Raw genomic sequence first — 21,851 nt, forward strand, 5'->3', positions numbered from 1 at the left:
CGTGACTCAGTGTTACTGAACAGCTGTAACTCGCTTAGCACCTATTTGGCTCTCTAACCGACGTGTTGTCTTGTCTAAGATCCCTCCTACGTCTGAAGAACAACTATGGCGAAGCTGATACCTATGGTGGGGGCTTTACTTGTGATGACCGTTGGTCGCTCAGGTAAGTGTGTGTTAATACATCACATGGTAAATACGAGTGGCGACTATAGAATCTTTTCGATTTACTTGGCTTCTCTCGCTGTTTTGATTGCCTCGTCGCGCCTACTACTGATGTCAAATTTCAAAAACATTGTGCTTTAGACCTCGCACTGGATAACGTGAGCGCACCGATTTTTGTCGCGACACCTTTGTAAGGTTCAAATGTTGTTTATACCATTTACCTGCAACGTTGAGCATTCATATTTCAGCTTTATTTTTGTGCATTATATATAAACGATAACCGACATAAACAACCCTGAATGTTCTCCAGCATAGCGTGAAACCCGAAACCAAAACTTTCACACCAAAGTACTAATGGGCGCTCATCGCGAAATTGAGTGTTGAGCTAGTTTTAACGTGAGCTAGAGGACGCTTTTCTAAAGTCGTCCTTTGCGCCTAACGAACGAACGTTCAACTACAGCAATTAAAATTGTAAACATCAGTCTACCAGGAAGGCTTTGTACTGAAAGGGAATGTACATTCTGTACCGCGGCGCACAGCTGAAAATTAATCTTCGTATAGTGTGTAGACTTTTTCTTCCCACTGTGTTTTAAAAACTGTTGAGTCACTGAGACGAAAACGAATTTTGATCAATTCAACTCATAACAGGGGCGAACACATTACAACACGCAGTCTTGTCCTTAAATCCCTTTTAATCTAGTTTCTGAAAACCGCGCTAGCATGTTAAAAAAGAACTAATTAAATGATGTACGGGCATTTCGCGTAAAAAGACTAAACATTGACGAGTTAACCGACAAAAACAATCATTAAATCTCACTTCCCTTTCCAATGAAGCCAAGAATTGCTAGGAATTCCTAGGATTTTCTTAAGAATTTCTTAATAAAGACAATAAATAAATTCTTAGAATTTCGGATTCCTAGGAATGAAGGTGTCGGAAATTTATTTATCCAATCATATCACACTGTAAAGTTATAAGTTACGGAAAGTGCATAATTTATTTTAACAGGGAATTAGCAAAAGAGGAAAGAGACGAAGTGCTTGTTACAACACGTATAATACTTTATACAATATTTGCTGTTGCAATTGGCTTCTTAAAATTTTATCACGTACTTTGTCATATTCCTTTCGCCTCGTAGAAAGATGTACTGAAAATAATATTGATGGAGCTGTCATCTCTTAAGTAGAAGGATTAAGTTTCCCAAGATGGGTGCTTTTATTTCTTGCGAACAAAGTTAATGTCCATTGAAGCTTATCGCCATGGAGACAACTGAAGCATGACAAGAATGCTCTGGCTGGTTTTCAATTAATTACTGAGAACAAGAGTGACACATTCAAGCAAACTATTCGTTTCAGCTACATTTACCCAAAACTGTCGCTATCCCATGGTTTTTTGGGCAAGTGGTCCACCTGCCTGCTTACATGTACCTCATTACAAATCTCACAACCCTAGGGGCATATTAAACTAAAAACTGTTTACAAGTAGGCTGAGCAGTTCTAGTACTCAATAGGACTGTTGTTGATAGTGACTGACGTTTCGACAACCTGCATGCGGTAGTCATCTTTAGGGTTAAAGTGAGTTTTGTCACGTCAGTTGAAGGTACTAATCTCTGGTTATTGACCTGATTGGTCAATTCCCCAGGCTTGGTCACCTGTCACTTAAGCCGTAATGTTTTTTGCTATGAAGACTACTAATGCCATTGGTGCGTTTCGATCCGTCTATTGCCACAGGTAAACAGTCGTTTATTGTCAGTAAAATTCTCGGTTGTCGAGTCATTCTGTCCTTGTTGGGTTTGGTTGAGTCCGTCAATACTGTGAAGTCGTTTGTACCGTGCCGGTAACTGTTGACTACGATTCACTGGCGTTTGTTCTAAGTTAGTAAACCAGCTTTCTAAAGTGAGTCGTTCCACTATACTTTAAGAAAACTACAGACTACTAGATGACGTGCGTGTTTAATTTTGTTTTTAGCGATCTAACAAAATAGGCGCGCTTATTATTGTTGAAATATTTCACTAGTTTTCCCCACAACCTGTGCGTGCATGGTGTATAACCGATTTCTTGTCATCAACAAAAAAAACTTATTGTTCCACAGAATAATAGCTCGGTACCATTCAATTAAACTAGAGATTTTTTTCTTGAATTTCTTGAATACCACGTTAGTTTATAATTTCAGTTAGTATGAATACATGTCATGGAAAGCCGGTTGCTTGCTGGGTTTCCGCCACCATGTTGATTTTCGCGACGTGCCTCAGTGTAACAGAATCCAAGAAAGTCTCGAATTCTGGATTCCACGCCGTGGATTCCGGATTCCAGTTACTGGATTCCAGATCTTTTTCAATGAAACTTCAATTCCGGATTCCAATTGTCAGTGGCATTCCGGGTTCCTACACCTGTATTCCGGATTCCAAAGCCCACGATTCCGGATTCCACATGCAAAAATTTCCCAGATGCCGGAATCCGGATTCCTTATACACGGGGCGAGTTGCAGCTATCTGTTAAGTCAGTGAGCACATTCTGTCCCTTTGCCGAATTACAGTCAGTGCCTACCAAATAATACCTAAATGATGCATTGTTTCCTCTTGGGTTATTTTAGAGGCAATAATATGGCAAATGCAGCCTGAGAAACCAACAATCCTGGTTGAAGGAGTAAACAACACTCAGGAGAGGCAGAAACTCGTCTGGACTTACGTTATTGAGGCATCCGAATCTATTGAAAGAGTCACATTTCAAAGGCGAAGAGATAATGCTGATCCAGCGGAAGATATTGCAATCAGTTCCAGAGGAGGAGCGTTTAATGTTTTTTCAAAATTTATTTCAAACTACAGTGCAAGCCTTCCAGCTACACTGACTTTGAGAAATCCCGCGACCAACGACGACGAGTTCATATATTCTATCGTGGTATCGCTCTCCAGAAATGACCTTCCCTCGCCATCTCTTACCGACAAAGTACAATTAATAGTGTTTGGTAAGTAAAGTATCTCTTTACTTCAACGTTTTTCAGTTATTTTTAACATTTTCAGGCTAAGGCGTCTTTCAAAACATCTTTCACAACACCCTCCTTTGAAGTTCTCTAGAGTAAGCCTGGCGTGGTCATATTGAGTGCTGTGTCATTTTTCGTCGTGTACACAATATATGAATGCTGTATATGATTTGAAGTTTCTCCGTGCAAAAACAGTCATGATGACAGTAAAAAGCGCTTCGAGAGATCAGTTGTCGATTAATCTCTTCAATTTTGACATGGTTTTACAGTTCCTATTTTTATAGGAACTGTAAAACTGTAAAATTGTAGACTCTGTACAGTATAGACTGACATTAAAGAAAAAAAACGTAGTCAACCTTTTATCCTTCCGGCGACCTGAAAAACGTCCTGTAAACTTAGTCCATTAAAAGCCTCCCTAAGGCTGTGCAAAATAACAAACACAACTAACGAACAAATATTTAACAATAATTGCACGAGTGCACGTTAGATATAAGTTGGCTACAATCATCACATATCCGTCAAGCGCGAGTGGTCCAATAATTCTTTTATTAAAAACGCCCACAAAATAGCGAAAATTCTTCCCGACTTTATTTGTAAAAACAAGCGTTTTTCAGCGTGTTTTTAATTTTGAGCATACGCGTACAGTAATTTTGTTTGGAGAGCATGGTATAATGGCTCATATCATGATGGCTAAGCCAATCAGAGCTTTTTTATTTCATTATCCGATGATTCAGTTTTTAATAAAACAATGTATACAACGATTATTTTTTTTTTTGAGGAACACTGAATAGCAACGTGTATTCATAGTTTTACAACTGTACTTATAAATCGCCAATCTGAATTCTCTATTACTACCCGCCATTTTAGAAAGTTATTGAACACTAACTCCCTCCGGGAAAGACATCAATGATACTAGTCCGCATTTACTCGCGGAGTAAAATTTTCACCGCATTAAAGAACTTTATCACAGCGTAGAGTAACCGTTGAATGTTGATCGTTTGATAACAAAGTAACATTGCGCAATTCTTACAAACCTCTGTTAATCATACACTCTCTATTAAGGGGACACTTGGGAAGGTCCCAAAGGTCTCCGCTTAATAGAGGTTTCCCTGTATTATTATTATTATTATTATTATTATTATTATTATTATTATTATTTTTACTTTAATAAATTCTTTATTTTCTTCTGTCTCGGACATATTAGCTTTAAGAGCTACACTGTAAATCTGAGGATAAATAAAGGTGATGTTTGTACGTATGTATGAATGTTCTAGAATAATTTGCATGTAAGAAGTCTAAGAAGGACCAAAACCACATAATTCTAATTTTGGAGAAAATATTACATAATAAAATTTCTTTTTTAAGACGGTTGAACTTAAAATCTAGCCATGACTGCCTTTTCGAATTATTATTTACAGCTCCCCCGACTGTTTCCTTTTACATGTTTGAACTGAATTTGAATTGAATGTTCTTCAGGGTTTAAAAATAAAGGATACTGCTATTTGAAGACTTCTGTACCTGGGTAACCTGCAATAGGCGAATCTTTGTTTACACTTTTTGCCTCAGTAACATCTGCTTATCACTAGCTGATGACGATAATAAAATAAAAACTCTGAATATTGAAAGGGCATAACAGTTTGCAGTTATCTCTGAAAATTTGAGCCTAATACACCGAATGGTTTCGGAGAAATTCTCGTCTAAAAACTCGAAATTTTACAGAGAATGTATGGCTCATTAACGTTTTCGCCACCCAGCAATTTTAAAGTTTTTGATGGCTGATATTTCCTTCAATATCGCTTGCAAAGAGCTGAAAATTGCAAAAATTGCTCAACGTAATCAGCTCTTTCAACTTTTGCCTTTTCTACGACCACGGCTTCCAATTGAGTTAAGTCAGGAGCCTTGTTAAGTCGTATGCTAACGAGGAAAATTGTACGGCAATGACGTCAGCAAAGATTCGTCTATTAATTAAAAGCAGCTTGATGGCTCCTGTGGCTGACGTAATCATTTCCAGCTTAATTTTTTAATAACGCCCAAAATCATGAAAGAAAGCCAGTTGTTATATCTGCGTTTTTTGTTTTGGACAGTGCCTCCAAGAATTACAACGGAGCCAGAGAGAGAGTCTAAAGTCAGCGTTGGAGAAAATTTGATGCTGACATGCAGTGCATCTGGCGACCCATTCCCAGAAGTCACATGGAGCAAAGAGGGCAAAACGCTGAGGCTTTTTAATGTTACTGGCCAAGTTCTGCATCTCGTTAACATAACGAGGGAGGATGTTGGATCTTACAAATGTACAGCAAAAAATAAAGTCGGAGAGGCCTCTCGCCCTGCCCTGGTTAACATAGCATGTAAGTAATTTTTATTTTCAGTTTTTAACATTAAAAGTAAGCAATGCAATTGAAGTAATAAGTTGTTATTTTCTTGTGAACAATTGTCGTGATAGGCTAAAATCTATTGAATGCAGTTGTTTGGAACTTCGATAAAAGTTTGCCCTAACGACGACATTTGCCTCCGTCATTGATGAGTGTGGCAAAACTGGTTCTTAAAAAAAACTGATGAGTCACGTTATTCAGTTCAGCGTGGATCAGAAACTATTCTATCTTTTCATGTGAGACAGAGGGCAGGCACTGAATTAAACGTGTAGTTGAAAGACATTTATTAGCCCATTTTTGCGTTATTACCTTTGGAAAAGCTCAGCATTCATTGTCGTCCCATTTAAGGGATTCTCTATTCCAGAAACCAGGAAATTTTAGCTTGTGGAATTGGGAATCAAGGAATTCTTGGCTTGGAATCCAGGAATCCTGCAATTTGGAATCCGGAATACAGCTGAAGGAAACAGGAAAACCCGCCAACGATTGGAATCCGGAATCCAACTTCCAATGACAACGAATCCGAAATCCAGTACCTAGAATCGGGAATCGTCGAAGCTAAGACTGTCTTGGAATTCCTTTTTAAACGTGTGGCGATTTTTGAAACGCCCTGCAGTTACCTGCAGAAAGATACTTTGAGGGCTGTTATCAGTTTATAGTATCACAGACAGGTTTATATTTAAAGAATGACGTGACCCTCGGACGTACACGCAAACTCATACCCCCACCGTGGCACAAGCGGGGAGGAGAGAGGGTGGATGGAACCCCTCCCCGGGGTTTTTGATATGTTGCAGTATTTTGAAACGATTTTACCTTTAGTGGAAAGCCTTTGATGGTCTTAACAAGATGAGGTATATTTTAGGGATGTTGGCGCTGCTGGAGGCCTGTGACGTCACCAAAAATAGTTGCCATCCTGGCCGCCATCTTGGATTTTACCAAGAATTAGAAATCAGGTTAAAACTGCGAGAAATGATAATGTTTTTGTGCTTTACATAAAATAACTTATAAATAAGCATTTTGCATGTTTTTATCCGTAAGGCGTCATATCTCGTAACCATAGCAACTGACCATCACTAAACTTTCTCAAAATGTGCGCGAAGGATGAATGAACAACTACTGAAAATGTCAGGTACTGATGTTTTATCTTATTGCGGGGGGGGGGGGGGGGAGGAGGGGTATCCAAGCCCCTCCCCCTTGTACGTCCTTGTACGTCCGTCTTGCTTCTAATTTTTTAAGTAAATATAATTACTTATCTCTATTTATGTCTACGTTTGACAGGTCCAGAAAACCAGTGTGAGGATCATGAATTTGGAATTAGAATTACAAACATCAGATGGATGCAAGCGTTTAACAACTCCAATGCAATTGAATATAAAGCCTTGAAATCAAACGTCATATCAGAAGTAAGTCAATTACCCTTTTGTCGTCTGTACTTTCCATTTTCATTTGCTCAATAACCGAGAAATACAGAATTAAGCAATGGCTGAATAATTCCTCGCTCTTTAGGTTACTTACAAGCTGAAATGATGGGAAACTCACACCAAACAAAATACCCAAAAACCCCGGCTAATTAACGACACTTAGGACTGGAAAACTGCACATATCTATTTGAGTAATACTGTGAACTTCCAGGATTTACATGTAAGGGTTTTATTACATCTGTGGCTTCAACAGGGTGTCTGTCTTTTATCAGTCTGCTATCAAATGTATTGAAGGAATTTCACCTGTTTCTTTAACAGATTGCAAGAATCTACTCCCAATCTCAAAATAGCGAAAAGCAACTATATGGTATAACTATTGTGGAATTCAGGTATATATGACATATGTAGCAGTTTATCGTTGACATGCAATCGTGTAATTGTTAAAAGAAAAGAAAGAAAAAAACAGAAGAAAACTGTATCCGAATAAACGATAGCTGGAGGGCATTGGAAAAGAATTGAAACTCATCTTTAATTTGTTAATTTACATCCGTGATATACTAATCACAGTCGGGTCATAACCTTGTTAAAAATGGAAGTTTATTTAGCAATTACTGGATGGACATTAGTATGATAATGATGAGATAAAGGGGAGATCTGCACAATTTCGCAGATCATACGAAAGCCTTATCTATGCCAATAGCAGTTTTATCATTCATTCCAAAAAATTTTTGTTTTAAAAACAAGTTAAACATGCTTAAACCTAGCCTGATTCTCAGACGTCCGAGGTCGTTCTCGGTCCCTTTCGCTCCTCTCCCTCTCGACCGCGAACGACCACGGACGTCTGAGAATCAGGCTGGCTTAAGCCGCGATCGATGCTACGTTCTCGTCTTCATTTGCCAGCTTCTGGGCAAGTTCATGATATAAAGTAGGTTAAGAAAATATCTGACACTTCGCGATAATAATGTCTCATCATGTTTACATGAAAGGTGTGGAGAGGCTGTCTAATAGAAGAGAATTTACCGCGAAAACACGGTGTTTGCATACCATTTTTTTTTTTTTTTAAGTGCTCTGATAGCATTCAATAATCTTCAGAGAGGCACCAAGGGAGGGCAATTTTATTTTTTTCCCCACCTGAGCTGGCTACCTCACCCACCTGGGGTCACTTAACCCCATGTAAATGGGCCCTAAGATATATTTTATTTTCAGAGAAGGAAGTACCATTGCTATTGTTCGCCTACGATTTGAAAGAAACATCAGCGACCCCTTAAAGCCTTTGGAAGATGCTATCAAAGATGGCATATTGGGGCGGAATATCAGAGTTGATACACAGCTCCTTAATACAAGTATGTCAAGCCCCAAGTCAATCCAGTAGTTACCATTAGTTTATTTTTAACAAAGCTGACAAACAAACAAACGTGATAGGGATACTTAAGGGGAACTTACAACCTGGCTCATAATATAAATTCCACCTCAAATTGCACGGAAATACCAGTCTATCAAGTGTAATTTAATATCCAGTTCACAGTGAGTTATCAAAATATCATTTATTATTTTTTTATTATACCTTCATAAAATTCGCCCACCTCGGTCAGTATGTTAACGAATTGGCCGAGGAAGCAAACTCCAAATTAACTGAAGAAAATGTCAAGTGACAGTGCAAAGTGCAAAACTGAAAATCAGTTAACCGTTTAAAACCTGAAGTTGGCGATTCTAGCTTAAAGGAAAAGTCCATTTTAAATGTTTTGGATAGATTAAACTTCAAGTTATATCTTTTAATTTGACATATTTGCAAACTAATAGTATATATTTCAAAGTGATATGAGAGGAAAAAAAGTGATACGTGTATTTTGTTCAAGAAAAAAAACGAACAGGTTTACCTTCCTCTTTGGCAAAAGAACTTGGACATTTCGTTTCACTTTCATGCATAAGATTGGTCTATTTTAGACAGTATGAACTCCTCAGAGTTGGTACACTAAAATAATAATAATACGATGACGATGACGATTACGGTAATGATGATAAAGATTTTACCTGTAATTTCAACGTTACAATTTATGTGAACATGGCTTCAGTGAGTGTCTACAGGTCCTCTGCTAAGTACCAAGAATTTCACCCTGCCCACCAGGGACATTGGGTTACTGCCTGCGCCTCCCCCCTGGTGACGCAGCAGACGCCTGATTCAGCTGGCTCGGGCAAAGTAAACATAAGATGCCAGTCAAAGCCCCTAGTAAACACTGCTCTTTACAAGGGAATGTGTTAAAATAGCCCCCTCACTACCCCTCTAGTTTTGCCCTCAATCCTGAGCCACCCATCCACCTTTAAGGCAGTCCCTGGGTCCACCCGTGCCGTCAAAGACGTCAAGAACTCTACCTTTTTGGAGACCGCAGTGGCCCAGAGCCGGGCTGCGCCCGGAACCAAGCGGAAACCTACTGGCCACGTTTTAAGGAACTCAGACAGATATATGTAGCCTATTTTTTGAGAACCAACCTAACGAAATTTGCCGTCATTGAGTGAAAAGGCTTCAAAAGGCAGTTTTTTTGGGCCTTGTAAGCTCAAAAACCACACTAACGAAGGAAAAGGAAAGGAGAAAAAGCAAGAGCGAGGAGGAAGAAAGTAGGAGAAGAGAAAAAAAAAATGGTTACGCTCTTAGTTTCTATAACTGCTCCTTTGAAAAAACTGTTGGACGCAAAAGGTCCATTTCACGGTAACGTTTTAAAAAATCCGGCTAGGATATTCTGGGAAATAAGCAGCTTTCTTTGATGACAAATGTCCTGAAAAGACGTCGTTTGCCACTTGAAAATAGCACATTTTGAAAGTTTACTAGAATTCTTTGCAAACAACGTTGGCCAGAAATCCTGTGTTTTCGAAGAAGGAGGCCACCTCCGGACCCAGTTTCGCCTCATTTCTTCTCTCCTGTCACCATTCAATGACATCTTCCGGCCGCACCAGCTGGAAACTCTAGGCCACACAGCTTAACTTGATTTACATAAAGTAAATATTGTAAAGAAACTCAGCTCTTACCCATTAGCCTTTTAAGGTGACTCTACTCTTGGTTCCTGGCTAGTAAAGAAAGATTGAATTCATCTCCATCAAAAAGATATTCTCAACCCGGCCATCTCTAGCTGCTTTAAGCCGGCTCTACTCGACAGAGGCAGCTTAAGACTTAAGCTAGCCCTAAGCAGAGCATTCAAGGCCACGTCACCCCTCAGACCTGACACGGCCTCGCAGCCGAGCACGTGGGTGAGGGGAAACCTTTCACTGGCGAATCGGCCTGAAACATTTCAAGAATTTGGGATGACAAACTGACGGCTGACAGATGATCAATGAACTGAGTCTCCAGAGAGACTAACGGATCATACCACGCTTTTCCAACACCCTCCCCTTCTAGGGATTGACATGGAGGCTCCTTCCCTCCCCATGGCAAGTTAGCTCAGAGACTGAGCTTGACGACAACCAAGACAGCAACCCCAATGAAAATTCTCACCGCAGTCACCAGAAAATAATGGCAATTTCAACGTTACATCATCTTGATTTCATTCCTTATCTGCATTTCTTACAGTTTATCTGCTCAGGTTCTTTCACTGTCAGAGAAGTTTCTACCAGCCGGGTGTAAAAACGGTCAATTTCGCGCAATACTGACTGCGTTTGTTTCTACTATCCATGATCCTTCTTTTCGAAGATTGAAGTGTTATATTGGTAGAAGAAAAAACCGGCCACACCTGCCAACGGCAAGGATAATCATTTGTTTTAACTTGTTAAGTTTGCCTCAAAAATATAAAACTCGATCATCGAGAGAACATTTTTCTTAAAATCTTAAATAATTGACAAATTGGTGACGGGTTTAAGAAAAGAAATCATGCAATTTGATATGAAATATTTAACACTTCACGTCTGGAATGACTGTCCATCGCACTTAAATAAAAATTTATGAGAGGAAACATCATTTTAAATGCCAAAATCTAAGCTTCAATAACTATTTGTAAGCAAATAAGTATGTTTATCTTTTATCACAAACGCCAATTTATTTATCCAAAGAGAGTAAATTTAACACCAATTTGCCAATTTATAACAGGGCTAAAAACAGGATGTATTTTTTAGCTTAGAGCTAGCAGCTGGGCCTTATAAATGGGGGAGCTTATAGGTAGGCACTTATGTCCAGAAATGCATGCAATGGCGGAAATGGCGAAAACTGGCGAAAAATCGCCAGCCGCTGGCGATTTGAATTGGATGCCAAAAGTGGCCCCTTGGAGGCTGGCGATTTTGGCGAAATTGGCGATTTTGGCAAGAATCGCCATGCATGCAATGGCAAAAATGGCGAAACTGGCGAAAAATCACCAGCCTCTGGTGATTTGAATTGGATGCCAAAAGTGGCCCCTTGGAGGCTGGCGATTTTGGCGAAAATGGCGATTTTGGCGAAATTGGCGATTTTGGCAAAAATCGCCAGAGGGCTGGCGATATGTGGCAAAATATTCAAATTGGATGTCCAGAAATGCATGCAATGGCGAAACTGGCGAAAAATCGCCAGCCGCTGGCGATTTGAATTGGATGCCAAAAGTGGCCCCTTGGAGGCTGGCGATTTTGGCGAAAATGGCGATTTTGGCGAAATTGGCGATTTTGGCAAAAATCGCCAGAGGGCTGGCTATATGTGGCAAAATATTCAAATTGGATGTCCAGAAATGCATGCAATGGCGAAACTGGCGAAAAATCGCCAGCCGCTGGCGATTTGAATTGGATGCCAAAAGTGGCCCCTTGGAGGCTGGCGATTTTGGCGAAAATGGCGATTTTGGCAAAATTGGCGATTTTGGCAAAAATCGCCATGCATGCAATGGCAAAAATGGCGAAACTGGCGAAAAATCACCAGCCTCTGGTGATTTGAATTGGATGCCAAAAGTGGCCCCTTGGAGGCTGGCGATTTTGGCGAAATTGGCGATTTTGGCAAAAATCACCAGAGGGCTGGCGATATGTGGCAAAATATCAAATTGGATGCCAAAAGTGGCCCCTTCAAAGTAGATAACTAGAGAGGTCCTTATAACTGTGAGGCAACAGTACTAAAAAAAAGTTCAAATTACTTGCCTAATAAGAGGCCCCAATAACTGTGAGGAAACATTTATCAAATACAACTGAATCAAATATATGACAAAACAGCTTTACCTAACTGTCAAACAACATTATTTTATCAAATACAACTGAATCAAATATATCTGAAAACAACAAATGGAAGTCGTTTCAGTTAAGCTAATATGTATTTGTGCCATGTACTTCACAGGTTAAGTAAACATTTCCTTACTTTCGACGTCGCTTGACTTACCAAAAGTGATGTGATGCGCTGAAATATCACACTAGCATCATTTGCTTTTGTATGGTTCATTCCTTTCAAAGACTTACAAGTCCACTAATTACTCGAGGAGAGAACTACCAAGTCCTTTAAATCTTAATAATTCCTTGCCATGGACACTCTAACTTTTGAGGTTCGATGTAGACCTTAACAATCCTCACTGGTTACAATTCTCTTCACATTGGTTCCATTAAATTGTGAGGCAGCCTTAAATGAAAAGCGATTGCGAAACGCATGGTTCCTGGCTAAAAGATGCTTTCACGATAACCATTGTGTGCCCTTCATTCTTTTTTGGTTCTCCACTATACACATTATCTTCTTCCGTCGTTTTAAACTCTTCACTTTCTTCTCGCACTTACTTGTTTTGCTCTTTAGAGAAACGGTCCCCTAAAATTAACGAAAGCCGAAAAGTCCAGCAGCTTGCATGCGCCATTTTGAAATGTGTGAATTCGCTTATTTCCAATTTATGTAAACCTGCACGAAATGTCACTTGTGCCCAATACTTCACCGCATTTATTGAACATAAACATTGGATCAAAGTAATAACTTGTTTGTCTCTTTTATAAAACATAGCCCATTCAAACTAATTCTGTATCTTTTCATCAACTAGATATATAAAAAGAGAGTGTACATGTTTGTCTCGTTCTTAAAAAATGTGTCCCATTATTGCTTTATGAGATGGGGCCAGAAATTTAGAAAATGTATTGTTTTTTTGCGCTGAGACCATCAATTCTCAGTACAATATGTGTTCCATTAAATTGCTAATGCTAATGCTCGTCGAAACACGTCACCCGGCCTTTTTACCTTCTATTTTAACGATTGCCTGAGAGTCCCTGTGAACGACATTAATCGTTTTGCTTACATAGAGTGACCACCAAAGTCGGCTGGGAATGACACTAATCGTTTCTACTTACATAAAGTAGTTATCCAAAATCGACTATTTCAACATGGCCGCCGCGTCTATATAACAACTACTAAACCTTACACGTTCATGTTCTGTGAAACTGCAATGAACCAGCTCGTTTATGTATACTTGTACGATTGAACGCCATTATAACAAACAGGATGGATATACAAGGCAATACGGACCATCTAATTATCTGAATGCGTAGCCAAGAACCACCCTGGATTCCTCATAACATATAATGTTGAACTGTCGCTATTCAAACAATGCCTACAAGCCTGGAAAATTAAGGATATCTATCTTGGATTTTTTGGTAAGAAAGTTGCCATGAACATTACGAAGATTACCATTTACTGATAATCAAATACAACTCGTTGGCTATTCGATTTGAATTGAGCAAGAAATTAGTTATAAGTGGTAATTCCCGACCAAACACTCTTGTCTGGGACGAATTTCAAATCACAAGAGGTTATCAATTAAAGGTAAAAGGATTAAAAACAGATTAATGACACTTAAGTTACAGTAGCGTTGTCATTATTAGTATACAATTATACTACTGGAAACATTTTTATATTAATATGTGGTTAACTATTTGGCAATTAATAGCCATTTCAAAAGGGACCCTTTGCTATGTCATTTCAATTTGTCTTGACAAATTAGGTATTTCATCGAGTAATTGCCATTTCTGCCAAAACACGTTTTAAGAGTGAGGCCAACATGCACTCTCTCTATATTTTTTTTTATTTGTGGTTGATGAAAAGATACAGAATTAGTGCACGCCATTTTCGCCAAAATCGTCACTTTCCAAAGGGCCCCTTTGCCATCTCATTTGCATTTTGTTTATAATTTGGCGATTTCGGCGATTAATCGCCATTTCCGCCATTTTCGCCAAATACGCCATTTTTGCCAATATCGCCATTTTCCAAAGGGCCCCTTTGCCATCTCATTTGAATTTTTGTTTACAGTTTGGCGATTTCGGCGATTAATCGCCATTTCCGCCATTTTCGCCAAATACGCCATTTTCGCCAATATCACCATTTTCCAAAGGGCCCCTTTGCCATCTCATTTGAATTTTTGTTTACAGTTTGGCGATTTTGGCGATTAATCGCCATTTCTGCCATTTTCGCCAAATACGCCATTTTCGCCAAAATCGCCACTTTGCAAAGGGCCCCTTTGCCATCTCAATTGACTCTTTGTTTGTAGTTTGGCGATTTTGGCGATCAATTACCATTTCTGCCATTTTCGCCAAATACGCCATTTTCGCCGAAATCGCCACTTTGCAAAGGGCCCCTTTGCCATCTCATTTGAATTTTTGTTTACAGTTTGGCGATTTTGGTGATTAATTGCCATTTTCGCCAAATACGCCATTTTTGCCAAAATCGCCACTTTGCAAAGGGCCCCTTTGCCATCTCATTTGAATTTTTGTTTACAGTTTGGCGATTTTGGTGATTAATTGCCATTTTCGCCAAATACGCCATTTTCGCCAAAATCGCCACTTTGCAAAGGGCCCCTTTGCCATCTCATTTGAATTTTTGTTTACAGTTTGGCGATTTTGGCGATTAATTGCCATTTCTGCCATTTTCGCCAAATACGCCATTTTCGCCGAAATCGCCACTTTGCAAAGGGCCCCTTTGCCATCTCAATTGACTCTTTGTTTGTAGTTTGGCGATTTTGGCGATCAATTACCATTTCTGCCATTTTCGCCAAATACGCCATTTTCGCCGAAATCGCCACTTTGCAAAGGGCCCCTTTGCCATCTCATTTGAATTTTTGTTTACAGTTTGGCGATTTTGGCGATTAATTGCCATTTCTGCCATTTTCGCCAAATACGCCATTTTCGCCGAAATCGCCACTTTGCAAAGGGCCCCTTTGCCATCTCATTTGAATTTTTGTTTATATTTTGGCGATTTTGGCGATTAATTGCCATTTTTGCCATTTTCGCCAAATACGCCATTTTCGCCGAAATCGCCACTTTGCAAAGGGCCCCTTTGCCACCTCATTTGAATTTTTGTTTACAGTTTGGCGATTTTGGCGATTAAGTGCCATTTCTGCCATTTTCGCCAATGCGTGCATTTCTGGACATATCTCGTCACGCCCGAAAGCCCTGCAAATAAAATCCTGTGCTGATAACACTGACGTTTGTGTTTATTACAACAGGTTTATTGTATTGAAACCAAATTTTAATTCAGTTTTACTTTCTCGTATTTTTTTTCAGCAATGCATCCAACAACGAGTAAGTAATTTACACAAATTAACAATCAGGCGAAAAGGACAACAATGCTGCAGTTTACGGTAGATTTAAAAGGGTTTGGGCACGCGTTAAGGACCTCAATATCATAGGTTACGAATTTCTCCTTAATTTTGGCGCGAAATTTCAGCGTTAATCCTTCCGTACGTCTCAGTGTCAAGATGGCGACGGAGTTTTAAAATGTCGTGAATGAAGATGTTAGGGCACAAAAAGACGCCTTAGAAAACCTGAACATACGAAAGAGAGCATTAAGAAGGATTCTAACAGGTATTTTGTTAGAAAATTTTGAAAATTCTGAACTTAAGCCAAATTTAAGGTCTAAACATTTGAGAGAATGGAGTTCTCGATCGATACGATCCAGGCTAAACATGTCAAAAATTCACGATTGCTAACGTAGTTCGTCACCCATGATATTAATAGGTAATCAAATTGAATACTCGTGAAATTAAGGAAATTATTCCCTAATTCCACTCGTCACCATTTGATTACACATGCTTAGCCGTAGTCACGCACGAAAGCCCTGCAAATAAAATCCTGTGCTAACAAGACTGACGTTTGTGTTTATTACAATAGGTTTATTGTTTTGAAACCAAATTTTAATTCAGTTTTACTTTCTCGTGTTTTTTCAGCAATGCATCCTCCTCTGCTTTCAACAACGAGTAAGTAAGCTTACACAAATTATCAATCAAGCGAACAGGTAAACAATGCTGAAGCTTACAGTAGACTTAAGGTCATTTAAGGGTTGGGGCTGGCGTTAAGGAGCTTTAGCGGTAGTCACGCCCGAAAGCCCTGCGAATAAAACCCTGTGCTGATAACACTGACGTTTGTGTTTATTACTATAGGTTTATTGTTTTGAAACCAACTTTCAATTCAGTTTTACTTTCTCGTATTTTTTCAGCAATGCATCCTCCTCCGCCTTCAACAACGAGTAAGTAATTTAAACAAATTATCAATCAAGCGAAAAGGACAACAATACCCAGTGTTTTAGAGCACTGATGTCATATTATCCCGGGGGGCGCCGGGTACTTCCTTATAAGAGGCTAATGGGGATGTGCCGTTGGATGGGGCCGCATTTTCACGACTAGACTGCGAGCAGTCTCTCTTTTTCTTCAGATTTAGCAAGGGGAGTCCACGCGCGAGAAACGAGGGCGTTTTGCTCGACAAACCAAGAAAAAAAAGAGAGACTGCTCGTAGTCTATTTCACGACTGGACTGACTATAATGGTGTCGCATTTTCAATGCAGTTACTAGTATGAGGTCGCACATTTTCGGATTTTTGGGGGTAAGAAAGTTCTTCATATTTACGGTTAGCAAACATACCAGAATGTTTGTACTGTAGATGAAAAGTAAAGCGTTCTTCATTCAATCTAAAAAATGGGTAAGTTCGTAAAATTAGAAAGTGACTAAGTTGGGATCGCGAAAATTACATATTCTAAGATGGGGTCTATAATTGGCCACAGAATAGACTATAACGGGGTAGGGGCTCTGAGAGGACAGCGGCACATACCCAGCAAAAATTAACCTCCCCCCCCTCCCCGGGCATATTATCTCCCTTAGGCACTTTTAGCAAAAGTGGGGGCGAAGGCAGCAAAAAATGTCGCCGATGTAAAGGACCATCTGTTGCTTAGGCTAACAATGTTACGTTAACGATCAACTGTTACGTCAACCGAATGTAATACGTTAATATTCGTCACTGCGATTTAACTACTTATAACCTAAGAGAGAATGAATGCATGCTCGCCATTCCACAAACCTGCACTGAGTTTTATAAAAGAGCCTTTGTAATATATAGCGGAAGTGTGTTGCGGAACAGCTTGCCTCTGGAGGTTCGGCAATTAACATCCCTTAATGTTTTTAAACCAACACTAAAAAACCTTCATTTCGATTGCGAAATTACTTAAATTAGCGATACGCAATTTTTACACACGTCTTCCTTGTATAGCAGGTTTTTTCTTATCATCTTTCTTGTTTAATAATTGCGTTCGAGATACGAGAACGCAACCCCTAATTTGTGTTGGGTGTTTTGTGCATAATTGGGTGTCCTGTGCAATTAACAAGGAAGGTTTTTTGACATTGCCTTTTCGTCGTCGTCGTCCACACACATTTGCCTCGCTTTGAGGCGCTTGCTTAAGTTTTGCCTCACTTTGAAGCGCTAACTCATGTGGTGATTCTTGTTTCTTCGGCGTTCATCTTTCAAAGGTTTGCTGAGGTCAGATATTCTGTCTTCGTAAAGCGTTCATCTTTTAAAAAGTTTGCTGAATCTTCGTAAAGCGTACATCGATCTGTGTTTGCTGAATCGTTTAAAGCGTTCATCTTTCAGAAGTTTGCTGTTAAAAATTTTACTTTGGATTAACCCTTCATATTTTTCAGCATGGTTCGTCACTGTCTTTGGAAAATGTCTGCGACTCCTGGTGCATGCATCAAACCGGGTTTAGTTCGGTGGCCGTTGTGCCACAAAGTAAATTTACCGAGTTGTGTTGCTCGCCGGCCGTTGTGTCACAAAGTAAATCTACCGAGTTGTGTAGCCCGGCGGCCGTTGTGCCAGAAAGTAAATCTACCGAGATGTGAAGCTCGGCGGCGCCATTTGATCATGACTTGTCGTATTTTCGGCACCGGACAAACGAACACTTTAACTCTATGTTATTTATCAGGAAAAACTTATAAACCAGCCCACAGTAGCGCCACTCTCGAGTCACTGAAATCAACACGCTCGAACAAATTACTGGAAAAGTTATTGACGTGAGCCGCACACACGTTCCATTGAACGCATGGACAGGGTGAGTGCGAAGTGTGAATTCAGATGTGAAAGCTTTTAAAACAGTAAATTCAATGTAATTCATTTAGTCAACAAGTTGATGATTGGATGCTCTTAAAAATAACAGAGAAAATTATCCGAGGAAATGTTTTTGAAAAAAGAAAAAGAATCCCGGGTTAAGCACTAAACGGCCTTTGATCAACTGCGCCCTGTAACTCGCTCCATTTACACGCCCGACGCACTCTGGCCAATGTCTCCTCCGATTACAAGCACTTGACACCGAACCATACGATATCTTTTCAAAACGTTCTTATAATGATACACAGGTTAAGTAGAGGTTTCGCTGTACGCAACCCTTACGTTCAAAATATGTCATAATCGCATTTATCTATATCGCAACTACCCTTCCGCCTCAACTGCTACCTGTATGCCTTACAAACATATCGAACGCACTCCCCTAAGCTCCGATTACTCCTAGTTTTTATCTTAGGTTCTAGTTTAGTTTGGTAGTTAGTTTCTATACTTAAATGAAAATGTACCTGAAGGAAATACCGTGTATAAATAAAGTCAGCCTTACCTTACCCCGAGGGTTCTGATGTCACATGACGTCATAGATCTGCCATTTTGAATTTTGATCCCACAGATACCCAGTTTCAGCAAAAATATAACAGTTTACTCTTCCAGAATATTTTTAGATATAAATAGTGCCTGTAGTCTCCGATTGGTGACTTTTTCCTTTTTATTACTCTGACTCATAGGACCCAGGTTTGCCTTTACTATTTCATGCTTCCCCTCTTACATGGTGGCTCACATAGCACGTGACAGTTTGCCCTCGGGAGCTGATGTTAGTCTTCTTCATCTTAACGATCCCAGCTGTGGTGTGAGTTATGTGACCAAAAAGAGTGTTATTATAAAGGCTCCACTGAAAGGCTGCGGAACAGTTCGGAGGTAAAAGTGAACTCTGAAATACGTATCATTAAAATGATCTGGTAATTAGTGAGCAGTAAGTCCTCGCGTCATAATTCAGCGCTGTTAAATGTATTAGGTATCAAAATCAATATTATATTGTCAGATATATTTTGGCCCTCTTAAATGCTTCAAAAGTCCTGTCAGGAGCCTGCTCTGCCAGGTTAACCCTTTTAAGCCTAGTCTGTTTTTACCAGTCTTTTGTGGTACGGATGGGCGAGCCTTAACCTTGACTGTAAAATCTTAACGAGTAATGCCTTGTTAGCCTGGTCTTTCCATGCTTCTCTGGTAGGCTCAAGGCCTGATGCGTATATAAAAGCTCGGTTTCCACGGAGCTGTTGGTGAGCCTGGGGTCTATTTATTACAGCTTAATTTTAGATGGGTAATTATACGTGAAATTATTATTTTAGAATCTAAATACAGTAGCCACACTTGAAAATTACAGTTAAAATTTTGTCGAAATGACTCTTAGTTCAAAGTATCATCTGAAAAAGCTTTGTAAGCCTGGCTGGTTTTGCTAAATACCGTGAACGACGTATTTTTAAGTAGGAGGGAACGGACTCATGATACGATAGATGGACATGATAGTTCAAAAACCTTGAAAACAAGTACAAAAGAACACTGAGGTTTTCGCCTTTCAGAAATCCAAGTTTATATTTTTCTAAACGTTTAGTTGCTTTCATTGATACTATGTGCAGGTAACAAAATGGCGGTTTTTCTCTAGTAAAAATAAGTCCAGTTGAGAGAGGAATACAATTGTTGTTGTTTTTTATTTCTTTTCAACTCGGATTCCGATTGATAACGATGGAGCTCTGACTTTTTTTCTTCCATGTTTGACCAGGAGCATTGGGTACAAAATGTTCTTCCATAACAAGGTGGTGGTACCCTCTGGATATGGTCAAAAGAGGTCATTGTCCGTGTTTCCGTTCAAGTGCGTTTACAGCCGATTTGGCTTTCCGTAACGAACTGTTTTAAGCTACTCCATAATCATAACTAAGGTAAGAAATGATGGATACACTGTGATTTAGCAATTCTAGTTCTTTTTCTGTGCTGGGTTTCCTCCTTGATGAAGAGCAACTAATTCATAGAGAACAAAGGAAATCAATTCCGTAAACTCTTTAACAAAAGATAATCCGTTTAGTCACCATAGCTTTTAATTTCTTCAAGGATTGTTTCCTCAAAGGCTTCTACGAAGCTACAGAGATTTTATCACCCTCTTGGAAAACAGCTTGGTGATAAAAATAATCAAAAGATGCATTGGTAAATCAAAATGGCCGCCGTTTTTATTGTTTTGGAACACGAATATGGCCGCGGTGACGTCAGTCTTAGACATGGGAAAAAAGAAAGAGAAATAAGAGCTTAAACCGCGCAAAACCGCGCGAAATCTAAAACGCTACACTCTGTTATCCCTGATTTCGGGGGAAGGGGCTCTGTCACTAGCCCTTGTGGTCGGTTGGATATCTTAGTCAAAGTCCTTCCTTGCGATGATAGAGTTTTGTACTCTTCTTTGCGGTTATAGTATTAAGCCCTCTCCTGATTTATTATCGAAACGATTTTAATTCAGAGGTGAAAATGACCTTCAAGGTACACGTTATACACAATCTTCGATAATTTTCAAATCTGTTTTCCTTTTTTTTTCGTAGGTGCATGTTTTGACGGTATGATAACCATCAGCAGTTAATAAAGTAATTTAAGAGGCTAATTTTAGCAATACTTATGTCTAAAGAGAGCTGTTCCATTTCTAAACTGCAATAATTATAATTTTGAAAGATGTTAGAAATAGCTGAAGCAATAAACATATCATTTTCATAAGATTTGTGCTTAAACTCAGCGTATAGTCAAACAACTAGACTGCTGATACTTGCTGAGAGCTGGGCAAGGAGGTCTTTCAGGAAATACCAAAAGGACTGCGTGATAAAACACGAATAGGCTGCCAACCCTTGAGTGGCAACAAGCAAATAAACTGGAGATAAGGTCCAAGGTAAAAAGGAAACCTAAGGCGCAGAGAAGACGGGAGAAAAACCCACCCAAGGGATGGCAGCATAAGCGTCAGTAATCCGACTAGGGTATTAGAAACCCTTTCAGGCTACCATGGAAGTGCAGGAAGAAAAACATATGAAATGACGGCGGAAAAGGCGAGGAACGAATAGCACACATAAACTAAAAGAATAGAAAAACAACTAGGAACACAAGGGGCAAATACACTGGGACAAGGAAGTAAACCCGCAGAACTGGAGGCCGCGTGGCGAAACACGCGTACCAAATTACAGAAAAATGCAAAGGAGGCATTATCATTCAAAATCTACAGGGGCCGAGGAAATAACATAATAATAATAATAATAATAATAATAATAATAATAATAATAATAGTAATAATAATAATTTATTACATTTTACACCACTGTAAACAGTGTAAAATAAAACACGCCGAACAGATCGACCAAATAAGGCACAAATGCAACAAAAGTGATGAACCAACTTTACGGGAATCGAAGGAAGATTAATTAAATTAGTGAGGGAAAGAACGCAGAACACAAACTTAAAACTGAATAATACAAAGCAAGAAATAAAGCGTCCAAATTCGAAGGGAGCCGGGGAAAAATCACTGCACAAACCGGAGCTTGTTGAGCAAAGCAGGCATAACAAAAGTAAACTGGATAAAACAAAGAAAACCAAAAGGGTGTAAACTTGAGGGGAGCCGAAGAGAAAAGCACTGCA

At 39.4% G+C, this 21,851-nt stretch overlaps 1 protein-coding gene across 1 annotated transcript in view; it reads left to right on the forward strand.

The window, feature by feature from the left end:
- The window catches only part of LOC140949673 (uncharacterized), a 21,103-nt gene extending 158 nt beyond the window's left edge, over positions 1-20,945 (forward strand). The window contains exons 2-10 of the mRNA XM_073398819.1: positions 80-163; positions 2,753-3,124; positions 5,224-5,484; positions 6,784-6,908; positions 7,245-7,315; positions 8,133-8,269; positions 18,926-19,115; positions 19,975-20,131; positions 20,777-20,945. Coding sequence (XP_073254920.1) covers positions 106-163; positions 2,753-3,124; positions 5,224-5,484; positions 6,784-6,908; positions 7,245-7,315; positions 8,133-8,269; positions 18,926-19,115; positions 19,975-20,095 — 1,335 coding nt within the window. The 5' untranslated portion in view covers positions 80-105 and the 3' untranslated portion in view covers positions 20,096-20,131; positions 20,777-20,945. The remainder of the gene's footprint in view (positions 1-79; positions 164-2,752; positions 3,125-5,223; positions 5,485-6,783; positions 6,909-7,244; positions 7,316-8,132; positions 8,270-18,925; positions 19,116-19,974; positions 20,132-20,776) is intronic.
- Positions 20,946-21,851: the final 906 nt, after the last annotated feature.

Source organism: Porites lutea, chromosome 10 (assembly GCF_958299795.1).
Source record: "Porites lutea chromosome 10, jaPorLute2.1, whole genome shotgun sequence".
Taxonomy (NCBI): Eukaryota; Metazoa; Cnidaria; class Anthozoa; order Scleractinia; family Poritidae; genus Porites; species Porites lutea.